Source organism: Quercus lobata, chromosome 11 (assembly GCF_001633185.2).
Source record: "Quercus lobata isolate SW786 chromosome 11, ValleyOak3.0 Primary Assembly, whole genome shotgun sequence".
Taxonomy (NCBI): domain Eukaryota; kingdom Viridiplantae; phylum Streptophyta; class Magnoliopsida; order Fagales; family Fagaceae; genus Quercus; species Quercus lobata.
In genome coordinates this window covers 55,081,834-55,096,331 of record NC_044914.1, presented here as the reverse complement: position 1 = coordinate 55,096,331, position 14,498 = coordinate 55,081,834, and the positions used below count along the sequence as shown (strand labels likewise).

The 14,498-nt window shown below is 33.0% G+C and overlaps 1 protein-coding gene and 2 long non-coding RNA genes across 4 annotated transcripts; all 3 read right to left on the bottom strand.

The window, feature by feature from the left end:
• Window positions 1–5,935: 5,935 nt before the first annotated feature.
• Window positions 5,936–7,078, bottom strand: LOC115969102 (dehydration-responsive element-binding protein 1B-like). The gene has a single exon (XM_031088671.1). It carries the CDS (start codon window positions 6,846–6,848, stop codon window positions 6,153–6,155), a length of 696 nt encoding a protein of 231 aa, XP_030944531.1. The 5' UTR covers window positions 6,849–7,078; the 3' UTR covers window positions 5,936–6,152.
• Window positions 7,079–10,088: 3,010 nt separating this feature from the next.
• On the bottom strand, window positions 10,089–13,220 carry LOC115969605. 2 transcript variants are annotated; one of them, XR_004087014.1, is made up of 3 exons: window positions 13,209–13,220; window positions 12,839–12,974; window positions 10,089–10,534 (listed from the first exon to the last, which is right to left on the bottom strand). It is a non-coding gene; the product is annotated as an uncharacterized LOC115969605 (long non-coding RNA). The 2 variants fall into 2 exon arrangements; XR_004087015.1 differs by lacking the exon at window positions 10,089–10,534 and adding an exon at window positions 10,567–11,476.
• Window positions 13,221–13,223: 3 nt separating this feature from the next.
• Window positions 13,224–14,492, bottom strand: LOC115969604. Its single transcript, XR_004087013.1, has 3 exons — window positions 14,054–14,492; window positions 13,476–13,523; window positions 13,224–13,358 (listed from the first exon to the last, which is right to left on the bottom strand). It is a non-coding gene; the product is annotated as an uncharacterized LOC115969604 (long non-coding RNA).
• Between the last annotated feature and the right edge of the window lie 6 nt (window positions 14,493–14,498).

Sequence of the window (14,498 nt, the reverse complement as noted above, 5' to 3'; positions counted from 1 at the left end):
CTACTGGTTTGACAATCTCACTCTTGGGGGGCTCAAAAGAAGTAACAAAGTTTGTGGAATGAGTTTCAGACACATAGATGCTATCTTCAAAACCTAGACTAGTTTTGTCTAAGGGAGACTTTTGAATACTCAACATGTGATCAAGTTTAGAACTAATAGACTTATTTGTTTGTTCTTTAGCAACAAATAATTCTAGCTCCAAGTTCTTAACCTTATCAAGCAACAACATGTTTTCAGTCTTCACCTTATCTATCAATTCATTAACATCAAACAATTTCAACAACAAATTTTTTTTATCAAGTTCAAGAGAAGCAATTTTTTTCAAACCTAAATCAACATTTATAGCATCCTTTACAGCAACCTTACAAAGCTTATTATAAGCTTCTTGCAAAACTTATTATAAGCTTCTTGCAAATCAGCACTCTCAGAGAGTTCCCCATCAGAAAGGTTCTCATCAACCATAACACTTTCATCAACTATAGTAATAGCTGTGAAAGCAATGAAGTTTTCATCCTTATCACTATCAGACTTATGATCAGAAACTTCATCATCACTAAGAATTACAACCATAACTTTACCCTTTGATCTTAAGAATGTAGGACATTCTGATTTCACATGATCATACTCTTGACAACCAAAACATTGTTGACCCAAAGAATTATTAAAGGTTTGACCTACTTTCTCTTTAGATTTATCAGTATTGTTTTCTTTAGTGGGTTCATTCCTCTTAAAATTTATAGGTTCAGCATTGTTTTTATCTCTTTCCCTTCTGCTGTTGTTCCTAATAAAGTTTCTAAAGTTCTTGGCAAGATATGCAATGTCCATAGAAGAGAGTTCATCATCAAATCCATTACCATCAACATCATCAACTGATTTAAGAGTCATTGATTTGAATTTTTTTTGTCTTAGGTAGGTCTAGCTCATAGGACTAGAGAGATCTTACAAGCTCATCAACAGGGATAAAGTCCACATCATTGCTTTTAGTACTAACAATCACTTTGGGTCTAAAGTTCTTAGTCAAGGATCTAAGTATCTTCCTAACAATCTTAGGTTGATTATAAATTTCACCTAAATTATAAGCAGAGTTAACAATATCATTCAGTTTAGCATAGAATTCATCAAAACATTCATCATCAGACATTCTAATACTTTCAAATCTGGTAATTAACTGCTGCAGTTTATTAATCTTGACAGCCTTTGTGCCTTCATGCACAGTTTGGAGAATATTCCATGCAGTATGAGCAACCTCAACATTAGAGATTTTTTTGAATTCTTCCATAGATACAGCATTAAAAATAGTATTCATGAGTTTGTTATTAAAAGCAACTGCTTCTTTTTGAAAAGTTGAATACTCGCTTACAGGAGTAGTTAGTTTCTCCCATCCGTATTCAACAGAATTTCAAACTTTCTCATCAATAGATTTCAGGAATGCTTTCATCCTTACTTTCCAGTAGGCATAGTTGTTCCCATCAAAGTGAGGAGGGATCACAAGAGAGTGACCGTGTTCTATGACAACAGGGGTCAAAGATTAACTCTTAGATCAAAGAATTTAAATACAAGAGCTAACCTGCTCTGATACCACTTGTATGTTTTTAGACCCCTTAAAACACAAGTTGTTTAACCTAGTTATTTAGTCAAGTGATTACTTAGATAAATTATTTAGATCTAGGTTAACATATTCAAATCATATCATGTAAATAATGCAGAAATATAAAAAACACACGATATGATAACTCAGGAAAACCAAACCGGTAAAAAACTTAGGGAGGATTTAACTTAGCTATCCTCAAGGTAAAACAGATCTACTATGAAAGAATTGAAATTTTTACAATAAAACTTAGACCACTAACATCCTATTGCTACCTCGTGTAGAAAACTTATTACCACAACCACGTGACAGCTCCAACTCCACGAATTACTTCTTTCCTTGATTCACTACAACCACAAGTACTCCCACTTGTGACTTTGAGACTCCACTCAAAAGTTTCAGATCTTCTTTAAATTCTTTATGCAGCAACTGAAGCGATCACCAAGTTCTTGACATGAATCTTGATCTTGATAACCCTAAGTGTGTATGAAAATAAGCACCTCTAGATCTCACAAGAGATTCAACACACAGCACATCAAAGACTTCTAAAATATAGTTAGGGTTTTTCCTTTTATACTTGGAGTAAAATATAGAACCCTACACATTAAACCGGGCTTGGGCTGAGTTGGAAAATTCTACAGAAAAATTAATCTGCACAAGGTTCGATTGATCGAGTATAATTTTCGATTGATTGAGCCTTGCAGATTTAGACCAATAAATCCTGCAATCACTCAATTTCAACTTTTACAAATAAATACACTTTGAGCAAGTCTAAACCTAAACTCTATGTTTTGATCATGATTTGTCAATATAGTACATAATAAAATTTTAATACATTTAGTTCCTAAGTAAGCAAAGGGGGTGTTTTGTGTATGTTGGAGTAAGAAAAGTGAGGGATTGTACATATGTGTTAGGAGTTTGGAAAACGCCAAGGAATGAAGAACACGGAGTGTGATAAGGAGTCTGGCTGTGAAGTAGAGGATCGGGGTTGTTCCCACGGTTTTAACATTTTATTTATTTATTTATTTATTTTATTTTTTTTTATTTTTTTGAGAAACACGGTTTTAACACTTGAAATGGTAGATTGGGAAGATATTTTGATAATAATTGATTAAAAGTAAGGAAGCAAAAGTGGGAATGGGTTTGGTACCAGCAGCTGGGTTTTTTGAGCCAAGTGATGGGGTGACACGTGGGGACTTTGACCCCTAAAGTAATTGTGGTCTTTCAAGTCTAGACATTTTCAATTGAATATAATATTTTGTTGTTTAGGTGTCAGTTTCAGAGTCAAGGGACGGCCCGTCTTTCCCTCTGTCACTGCTGATGATACTTTGCCAAAGATATTATCAACTTTTGTACTAGTTGGAGCAGACCAATTACTCGCCGATTTTTTTTTAAATAAATTTGATGAATTTTACTAACGCATCACATGTTCACAGTAAATTATTTTAGAAAGAGTTTTTATAAAGGGCCTTAGGGCATATATTAAATTATTTATTTTTGATAAATTTTTTAATTTTTTATAATTTTTTTAATTTAATTATTAATGTATATTCTAACAATATATATTAACTAGATCTAAATTTTATTATTTATACTTTGCAATGTACTATTTTTTTTAATATCTAATTTGCAGCTTATTTATTTTCTTAGTATATATTTTTATTAGCTCGTACAAAAGTTTGTCTATAGCAATAATAATATATAATTTTTTTTTGAAGAGATAATATATAATATTTTACAAAATTAGTTTAAAAAAATATTCATATCATAATATTGTAGTTTAAAAATAATTTTAATAAAATATTCAAATTTTATTTGTATAACTATTTTTTAAAAACATTCGCATCATTCACAGCTCACAAGCGCACACCAACTATAAAAATGAATAAAATCAAAGCAGGTGATCATTGAGAATATATTCTTGAGAAATTGAAAAAAAGTCGGCGAGTAATTTAAAGTTATAGAACGTTGTTGGAAGTTTCAAGGAAGGTGTGTGAAACAGGAGGACAAGAATGACGTGGCGCAGCAAATTTTGAAACAACAAACAAATGGATTCCTTTATGTGATGACGCCACACAGTTCCCAACACGGTTGATAGTTACCGTAATAAATAAATAATATATATATATATATATATATTATCAAAACAAAAGACACAGACAAAAAGTCACAAAGCTAAGCTAAAGCTAAGTTTTTGCCGCGTAAACGCGTATTGAACTTTGTGAATTCCACGTTAGTTTTTTAAAAATAGAAACCTTTTTGTGTTGTGTTCTGTGAGAGTCCCTCTGGATATGCCATTTGTGAACTTAGGATATAATGAAAACACAAGTGGGACTGAATAATTGATGGATATGCTTTATCCCTATGGTGGTCACTGGTCACCACCTGAAACTGCTCATCTTACTTATCTGTCTAGTTTTAGTTTTGGATATGTTATGCGTCAAGTTGGACCGAAATCTTGACTGACATATGGGTCCCTCACCTAGCTGAGAAGGCATGACGTTTCATGGTTGCAATGGGAGTCGTGTTCACCATGACCCACTGCTCACAGTCAGCTATATTAAAATAATTGTGAAATAAGTGTAAAATTGATTATGATTTTAGTTTAAAAAAAAATTGATTATGATTTTAAAAAACTGTAGATTAAAAGTTGTGAAAAATATTTTGAAAATAATTTGTTTGGTAACTAATAATGTTGTTTGTATTTTTTAAAAATATATGTGGGTGAAAAAGTGTATGGAAATACGTGTAATATTGTTTATAAACTGAAAACATGTGTTTAAACATATGTACCAAACGAACGGTAGTTTCTAGATTAATTGCTCTCATTCATGTATATCATTTGAATCAATAATCTAGGGTTAAGAGTAACATTACATGCACAACTTTTTCACAATATTTTTGCATCGTATCCTAGGCCTAGGTAGTAAGCTTTGTTGGTTATTATTTGGGAACATTACTGAATTTACTTTTTTATTCATTAGTAATAATTTGTTACTTAAGATTTATTATGAAATTGTTTTGAAAACGTTATTGACATAACATTACCCTTTTCTTAATTACTGGGTTGATATGTTGTAATTAGTGTTGAACTAACATGATATTAGTGGTGAGGCCATATAAAACTATAAAAGTAATTTTTCACTACTCATAACTTGATTGTTGAACGAATTGTGAAATAAGTTGTAAGAACACTAGCAATGGATGTGTTAAATACTAAATTTTTAGCATTTAGCACACAAATCACTAAAAAAAACAAATTGAATGTATCAAATGCTTAAAAAAAATTTAGCATATGGTAGAAGGCTGGAACTAGAATGCTAAAATTAAAACTTATTTTTTATTAGATTTCTCACTCTCCTTTTTTACTTCTTTTGTCAATCTCTCACTTCTCTCTTAGCTCTTTCTTTCACTCTCTCGTCCCTCTCCACTCTCAAACCAACCTTTCACCACGGATCAACTTCTTTTATTTCACTCTAACTCCTCTCTCAGTTTGTTATACTCTATCCAAATTCCATTTTTATTTTTATTTTCAAATCTTTGCTTAATCTAGCCTTGAACTTGACACTGGTGCTTCTCCAGTCTCCTCCATCCTTTACTAAAAGGTGAGAATTTTTTGTTCATTATCTCGGTTGAGCTCAAATTTGAGCTTTGAATTTTTTTTTTACTTCCCCTTTTCCTTGATACACCTCTTCTCTCCCTATATATTACAACAAGAATTTATAAATTTTCTTCCTCTGTCTCAACGAATTGGGTGTTTTGTGGGATTCTTGTGCTTGATGACTTGCCTCTTCAGCTGAACTTGTTTGCAAGACAAAAATATTTGGTTTTAAGTTTTTTATTTCTTGGACCGTTGGAAGAAAGAATTAAAAAAAAAAGGATGATGGAAAAATGTTTGAAATAGAATTTAGAATAGAATAGCTTTCTTTCTAATATTTATGTAAATACCCGAAATGGGTAGACTAAATTTTCCATTATAATATATTATGGAAAACGTACTCTAATTTCATTTTATTTTTTATTTTTTATTTTTTTGTGGTACAATATGGCTTTGCCATCTCCAAATTATACTCACATCCAACATATATAGTTTACACACTAATACTGCATCCTTCAATTCAACGCTACTCATACTTGTGCATGACATTTGCCCCAAATATGGTTTCCATAGTAGTACCTTTTCCCCCTCAAATAATTTCCCTATGCACCGGACTTAATCAAAAACAATAAGCATGGAAAATAAAAACTCTCTTCCTAATAAGCAACCATTCTATAATCAATTTAAATTCTACAAGGATGAGTTGTAAATCCTTGGTTTACATTCACCCATAAGAGAATGTCACATCATTATTTACAAAAAAATTGAATATAATTTTCACATTATAACAACCCATTTAATATCCTATTCGATTTGTGAAATATGATATAATAGATTGTTATTGTTTGTAGTAACATGTATTGAATTTTAAGAAAAAAAAATTAATGTGGTAAGATATGATTTACACCACGTCCTTGTCAAATTTAGACTCTTCTATAATCAATATGCTAAAGCAAACTCAAACAATCAAATTGAGTAACTCCATAATGACACGTCAGTATCAGTTTCCATGTCATCTCCACCATAATAATGAGGTGGAGGCAACAACATCCCTTCTGCCATATTTGCCAACAACCTCGGCATGCCAAAAACCGCCTCCTCATCGATAAAAAACACACCTTTCGCCTCTGTCTCCATCGCTTCTGCTGTAGTTGCGACCGACATCGCATTTTTCCCCATTGGCCTCAATTCATCCCCGGATGCCTTGTCTAGCTCCGTCGGCCTAAACATCTCGGCCGCCTCAACTGCAGCCCGTTGAATATCCTTTGCCTCCGCTGATGCTGGCATTGGCAACCTCCACGTTGAATCGGCAAAATTAAGACATGCAGAGTGGCCACGAAGGGCCATTGCCGCCACATCATGTGCACGTGCTGCCATTTCAACCGTGGGGAAAGTCCCAAGCCAAATCCTTGACTTCTTATTAGGCTCACGCACTTCACAAACCCATTTCTTTGAGTTTTTCCTCCTCACTCCACGGTATACTGGGTGTCTTGTCTCCTTGAACTTTTTTCTTCCAGCTTGTTTCTTAGGAGTCTTGGAAGCCAACATAACCTCCTCATTCGACAACTTCATCATGCGAGTACTGTCACTCTCTGACTCAGATGACCAAATATCATACCCCACTAGATATTGTGGGTATGAGAAATGCTTAAAAATATCCATGTGTCTAAAATAAAGATAAATCTCAAAATGGCCTAATTTATATCAATGAAATACACTAAAAAAGATAGTAGTAAGTGGTGTTTGTGTTTGTTGAAGGAGTAAGAAGAGTGAGTAGTAGAAGTTAAGTAAGTGGTGTTTGTGTTTTTGTTTGTTGGAGGAATAAGGAGAGTGAGTTGGGGATATATATAGACGTAGCATAAAGGAAGGAACATGGAGCGTGATAAATTGACAATAAGTAGCCAGGCTGTTGTTCCTCACTCACGGTCACGCTTTCAACAATTTGGAAATGGGAAGATATTTGTAGGATTGGTATCAGCTGGGTATTTTATTTTGAACCAAGTGGATTGTGGGCTTTTGTATGGCTGACACGTGGAGAATTTGACTTTGTTCAGGATTTTCCATGTTATAGCTACTACAACGCTAACAAGTAAAAAATAGTATTTGTGTGGTGCGTGGGTCTTTCCACTCTCTCTAGCGAAATCAAAATATTGGTTTTATAGTACAGGTGTCAAATTCACCGTCACTGCTGATGATGCATGGTCAAGAAGATATTTTCAACTGTTGCACCGGTACGAGGATAGTCGCCCATCTTCTTGACTAATTTGCAACTTTATTTGATTTCATGTTGTTTGTCTCTTCTTTCTCTCCATTTGAATTTAGTTATTTTTTAATTAGCGTGTTAATTTTTGATTGCTGGATAGAAGATTTGAAGTTTGTTCCCCCGCCTACATATAAAACCGATTAGTATCTTGATTTGATGATAAAAATTCACCATAAAAAATAAATGTTATAAGTTGAAATTTTCTCCAAAAAAAATTATTTCTAATCCTTCCCTCTTTATTCATAAATTAGATCTATTCTTACTTTTAGTCTAATTTCTTTATTTGGCATCTTTTTTCTTATATATTTTCATTTATTTATATGAATTTTGTTATCGGGCATTGTTTGAGGAAATAATTTTAAACACTTTTTGTGGAAAAAGGCATGAAGCACTTCAAAATATTAAGAGTAAATTACGCATTTAATTCCTAAAGGCTAGCTGCTACATGTCTTTAGTTCAAAAAATAAAATAAATATTTGAAATTAGTTTATTTTCAAACTAAATTTTTTTCTTTCTTTCTTTATTTCATTTTCTTTTGTTTTGTTTTCTTGGGAACCAAACAAAACTTAAAATCCCAGAATTTAAAACTCAAAAATTCAAACTGAAAAGTGGTTTGGTACCAATTATATGGAATTATGGCGAAGTTTTCTGGCCTCTAGCTTCGCATGGAGATAGTTTATTGATTTTTGTGAGATCTGCAAGGACTCTCTAATCTCTATATCATTAATATATAGATTTGATATTTAGAATTGGGTTACAAGTTATTAACTACCTTGTTTTAAAGTTCATGAAAAGCTTTGTTGCTTTGCCATTCAAAGGTTTCTGTTAACACTCATTAGATTGGAGGTCCGTCTGTTTAGTGTTTTAGTCCCTTCATGGTTCTCTCCTAGCTGTCCATACAACTGACTTAATACCACAGTGCAGCAATGGATAGAGAATATGCTAGTTTCACACAATATAAGAGAGGCTGATTCTATGGGATATATGCAGGCCATCTTCACCACTCTATGGACCATATGGACTCACTGAAACATGGTGATCCATGAAGGAAAAAAGCCAAATCCCATGGAAGTAGTTCTGACTGCCCAAAATCTGTCTTGCAGGTACAAAGAAGCCTTTTTCCAGTCAATCAGTTTCAAACAGCAAGTGCAGAAGAACAGAACCAAAACTCAACACAGCTGCAGGACAATGGCAACTGATCATCAAGATTGCAGGGGTTAGGAGGAGGAAAGCAAAAAGTAGTGCGTGGGCATATGAAGCTAAGAATTTACAGGGAGTTATCATGTTTTGTGGCTAGCAGCACAGCAATTTCAACTTATGGGGCTGTACTGGTGGAGGAAGCTATCAAAGCCAGAAGTCATGGGTATCATCGGATTTTGTTTTTATCTAACAGTAGGAATCTAGTCCAAGTCATCAACAAGAAGAAGAACCCAGGTTGGCAAGAGAAGACTATGGTTGCTGATCTAAAAATTTTGTACCAAATGGACTGAGCTCTAATCTGTTATTAGTCCCCAAAGTTGTTCTGCCAATACACCAAAGCTGGGTTAATCCAGCTATTTTGTATCTATGATAAACTCTGTATTTCTCCCTTTATTTGGTATCAAAAAAAAAAAAAGTGTTTTAGTCCCTTCTCCAAAATTGCAAATAGTAAAAAATTCCTATTATAATTAGAAAAACAAAAAGAATATTATTCCTCAAGCCACTCATAACGTCAACAGTCAATCTTTTTCTTCCCCAAATAAAATATCAAACTTCAAACACCACTCCTCGTTAGTTCTCTCTCCCAATTTCCCTCTCTCTCTCTCTCTCTCACAAAACGAAATGGCAAGAGTAAAAGCAACGAATAAATTAGATGGATGCCGAGCATTTTTGGAGGACGTAATCATCAGCGTTGAGGAATGTTGCAATGAAATTGCACTTTGACGCTGCGACACTTCAAATCGAAGCTCGTGCTCATGCTAGCCCTTGTTCCAGCTCTTGATCTTTGTTCAGTTTTGCATGCAGGTAAATTAATTGAAGCAATTTGTGGTGGTTTGGAATAGCAAGGAATTTAGGGTTGACTGCGTACCTTATTTGGAATTTTATTTTTGTATTCAGCCGATCAAAGGAAGAGTTTTTTTTTTTTTTTTTTTCCTGGTTTGGTTACTGGGAAAATTTGGGAAAAATGAAGGAAATTGAGTATTGAAATCTGGTTTTTTAACCCCATTTGGATCCCAAGAAAGCAAAGGGAAAGACAATGAGAGAAGAAAATTTCAAATTTGCCCCAAGTAAACTTATTTTATTAACTAAAGATATGTGGCAGACCATGTGATTGCTTTAGGTGGCGTAAAAAATAAATCTTTATATCACATTATTCACGTCAGCTTTTTCATCCATCATTTAATGATAATGACTATTTTAACACAATATCAAAATACTAAGAACCAAACTAACACATTTGAAACGCTAAGGACTATTTTGACACATATTGCAAACGTTAAGAACCAAACACATAATTTACCCAAACATTAAACAAAAGATTATCAAACAAAAGGCTTGTTGCTGTTGTATTTAGTATCAAATAAAGGCAAAATTCTACATTAGCCAAAAAAATTTTAAAACAAAAAACAAAAATAACAAAAGCAAATGCAAAAAAGAAATATGGCAAAATTAGTTGGCTTATGTATATTGTGTATGAGTAACTCATTAATTTTGCGTACGGCTGTTGAGTAAACTTATTCATAAGCATCTACCAAACTGAATTTGTATTACCTCTGATCAAGGTATACCTATACCAGTAGATTCTGGATTCTAAACCCTTTGATTAGGTATTTATTAGTCCAGTACACTGCATTGTATATACATTACAATCAGTGCATGGTTCAGTCCAATTTCTATGTATAATTCTAGCTCAATTCATAAGGAAAAATGAAATATGGTTGGGATATTGCCAACTTGCCTATAATCTGGGTTCAGGATGTACAAGACCTCTTCTCTCTCAATTTATTACAGAAAGAATCTATAATTTTTCCTCTCTCTCAATAAATTGGGTGTTTTGCGGGCCTGTGATCTTCTTTTGATCGATGACTTCCCTCTTCAGCTGAACCTGTTCACAAGACAAAAATGTTTGTTTTTAAAATTTTATTTCTTGGAACATTGGAAGAAAGAATATATATTAAAAAAAAAAAAAAATGCTATAATCCAAAACTGATCCTCTAAATTTCAACCTTTATCATTTTAGTCCTCTAAGTTTCAAATTTTGTCAATTCATTCATCTGTTACCCGTCAGTTAAGTCCTACCATTAACTAAACCAAAACGACACCGTTTTGGTTTTTTTTTTTTTTTTACTTAATTTTAATGAAATACGTTAATTACCAACAAAAAAAAATAAAAACTAATCTCCTGTAAATTGAAAGGGATCAGATCCAGCATCCCCAAAAAGGCTCCAGTCTTCAAAATTGCAAGATCTCGAACTTCCCAGTACAAAATATGATCTTATCCATCCCATCCACATTGTGACTCCAAGAAGAAAAATAAGAAGACGAATAAGTATGGGACTTGCTAGAATCAAATTAATGGAATTACAGATATTCAAACAATGCATAACATGATAACAACAACATCTTAAAACACCATCGATATGAATTACTGAATTGAAAACTATATCAGCTCTTAAGAACCCCTTAAACAGAATCAGAATCATTTCAAATTACTGAATTGAAAACTATATCAGCTCTAAGAACCCCTTATATAGAATCATTTCCAAACCCCATTGTTGCAGATCTGAAGCAAAAATTGGAAAGACCCAAGCCAATCATGGCTTCCAATCAAGAACTTTTTTAGCTCTGCTTGCATCTCCCTTAAGGTTATCAACCTCAGTAGGCCTAAAATACCTCTTGCCAATCACAACATGAACTTTCCGATTCAAACCCACATACCCAAACGCAACCTGCAAGAACTCCTCCACAGTGTGAATCTTCCGGGGCAATCTTCGGCAACGTTTTGATTTAGTTAACGGCAGGACTTTAACTAAAAGGTAACGGAGGACTGAATTGACAAAATTTGAAACTTAGAGAACTGAAATGACAAATCTAAAACTTAAAGGACTAAAATGATAAAAATTAAAACTTAAAGGGTCAGTTTTTGATTTTAGCCAAAAAAAAATGTCAAAAAATACATTTGAAATAGATTTTATAATATAATAGCTTTCTTTCTTATATTTACTAGTTACCAACCTATGCGATGCACAGAAAAATTAAATAAAAATTACATCTACTTATCAACTCATGCTAGAAAAATGGCTTTATCGTTTCAATTTTTGAAACACTAACTTTGAAGTTCCTCACCGTTTATAATAAGCCAAAAGGCAAACCATCATCACAAAATAACAAATACACAACAAAATATTTAACATAAGTATGTGTTCAATTAACATTTTTCAGCATAAATAATCAAGTCGACCATTATATGTATTCCAATTTTATTTTCATACTCATGGTCCAATGATCTTTATATAGATAAAATCAATGAAAAAAAAAGTCCTTAACTATTGCATAACAACCAAAAAATAAATAAGCAAGCCAGCATCGCACACTAAAAAAAGCTATCCGAATTTGAACTTCAGTATGCACAAGCTATACTTGTTTTGCTAAATAAATTATCAAATCCACCATTGTACCAATACTCCAATTGGCAAAGGCACTTTCGCACTTATGTCCAAAAATAAAAATTAAATGAGGTCATTTGAACTAACAGTCTTGTCCCAAGCATCCTCCTAGAGTTTTAAGTGAAAAAGTTTTCAGCCAGTAACTTTGAGTAAAAATCACATTTGCACAAAATTTAAGTAGTCTAACCTACTTTTGAGCAAAGTGACATTCCTACTGCAGAGACCAAGCATTGTCTCACGTTTAGGAACACAAAAAGCATGACCACAATAACACATAAGACATTTTGTCAAACATGTAGGATGCTGCAAACACACATTAAAATCAATGCCCATTACACATTACACAGACACAATCTCTAGATTGATGCTAAGAAAGATGAACTTCTATATTTATTTTTGTTTTTTTGGCTAGTAGGCTTATCCTAATTTCCATTGTGGTAGTTAAATTTATAAAGAACATCAAATGGGATTCAAGATGCTCAGTTTAGATTGCTATAACATATAACATTAACACTATTTTACACCCATCTCTCCAAACTGAATAATACCAAGTACTCAAAGAAGATTGAACATATAACATTAACACTATATAGAATGTCAACCAACTCTTTTAGATATAATGGCTCTTGAGCTCTCTTTTCATGAAAATTTTCATGCTAAAAAGTCGATATACAAAGCAATGAGAATGTACAAAACCTACATATTTACAATTAGTGAGAGCACAAAGTTGACTCAATTTTTACCTGCACTGGAAGATAAAATTTGACACCAGAGGAGCTCTTAAATTTGAACCGGATAACCATGGTTGATTCAAATCACCAGGGAAGATTGTGACTCAGATGGGAGTGGAGATGAAGAAGAATTCCCTGGTTACAAAGTCTATGTTGGGTTAGGGTTTGATTTCTTAAATTAGAAAGATAGAATAACACTGCAATGTTGTAGCAGATTAACATACAAATAAACTACCAATTTAACATGACAAATCACAACTTGTAATTTGGAAAACAAAAAATAACAAATTATAGTTGGCTTACCCATTTAACCTTAAAATTGTTTGTATCCTAAAATTATCAAACACATACTAACTAATAGAAATTGATATAAAATATTTACCTTGTGACATAATAAGTCTCAAACATGCAGCTTCAATAGCTTTAACACAATAAAAAAATTAGCAAAATTCAGAGCAACTGAAGCTTATGCTTCATCTGGCTGGGACTTGAGAGAACAATGAGGAACCGCTGTTTATAATATGGAATAGACCTGAAATAAGAGGGACTAATCAGCAGAAATCATCACAACATTGCACCCATCAAATTCTAATAATTATGAAAGTCAATATAAAAAACAATTAAAGAAACTGGTGTCATGTCATCTTACTTCATTCAAACCAAGCAGGCATAATCAACAAAAACCATCAATTCATATCTGCAAAACAAATCTCACACTGTGTTGGCATGAAAAGAAACAATAAATAATTCAAACAACAATAGTGGATTTTCACAAAACAGACATAAAATTTGTAACCAAGCCTAAATCTTCATTGAGTCTAATTTCACTGAGACATTTTGTCAAGCACTTAAGAGTGATGGGGAGGATTTTCACTAAAGACATAAAAATTTCACCAAGCCTTTAATCTTCATTGATTCTAATCTCACTGAGACATTTTGTCAAACACTTAGGGTGATGGGGTTGGCCTATTTTCACAAAGGACACCAATTCTTATTTCATTCTTTCAACCACTATGCCAGCAAAAACGAGAGAGAGAGAGAGAGCAAGAAAACTGGTGAATTTGTTGATAGAAATTGGATTTTGAATAACATATGGAAGCCTCTGTATGTTTTGAGACCCTGAGTTTCAGTTAATACATGCTCAAAATTCATGATTCACTTAAATGTATTTTGGTTGCAAAGATAGATTACCAAATAGAATAATATAATTAAGATATAAAAAATCACCTGGAGATGATGAGGATGACCAGTGAATTAAGAGAAGCCAAATAAACACACGCAGAGACAGATTTTGAAGGAAGGGACCAATTCATGGTGATGGGGCTGGCCTGTCTGGAAAAATAGCTTCATCTATCCAACATAATCTCAATCTGATTTTTTTTTTTTTTTTTTCAAAATGAAATATTTCTCCTATAATTCAATAACTTTGCCGTATATATAAATGTCACACAAATATACACACCATCAGAGTTCCCAAGTCCCAATTTTGTTTTTAAAATGAAAACCCTTGTGTTGAACTCAAACCCATTTACAAGAAGCAGTAGTTAAAGCTTGATTAGAAACCTTGAGAACCATACATATATTGCACCAATTCCTTGTGACTTGTGAGCAAAATAAACCAGCAAGAAGGATTTGGGCAAAATCAAAATCAAGAGAGAGAGAGAGAGAGAGA

Bases quoted from the DNA above. Each gene is read 5' to 3' on its own strand.
- LOC115969102 (XM_031088671.1), bottom strand. From the start codon at position 6,848: ATGGATATTTTTAAGCATTTCTCATACCCACAATATCTAGTGGGGTAT.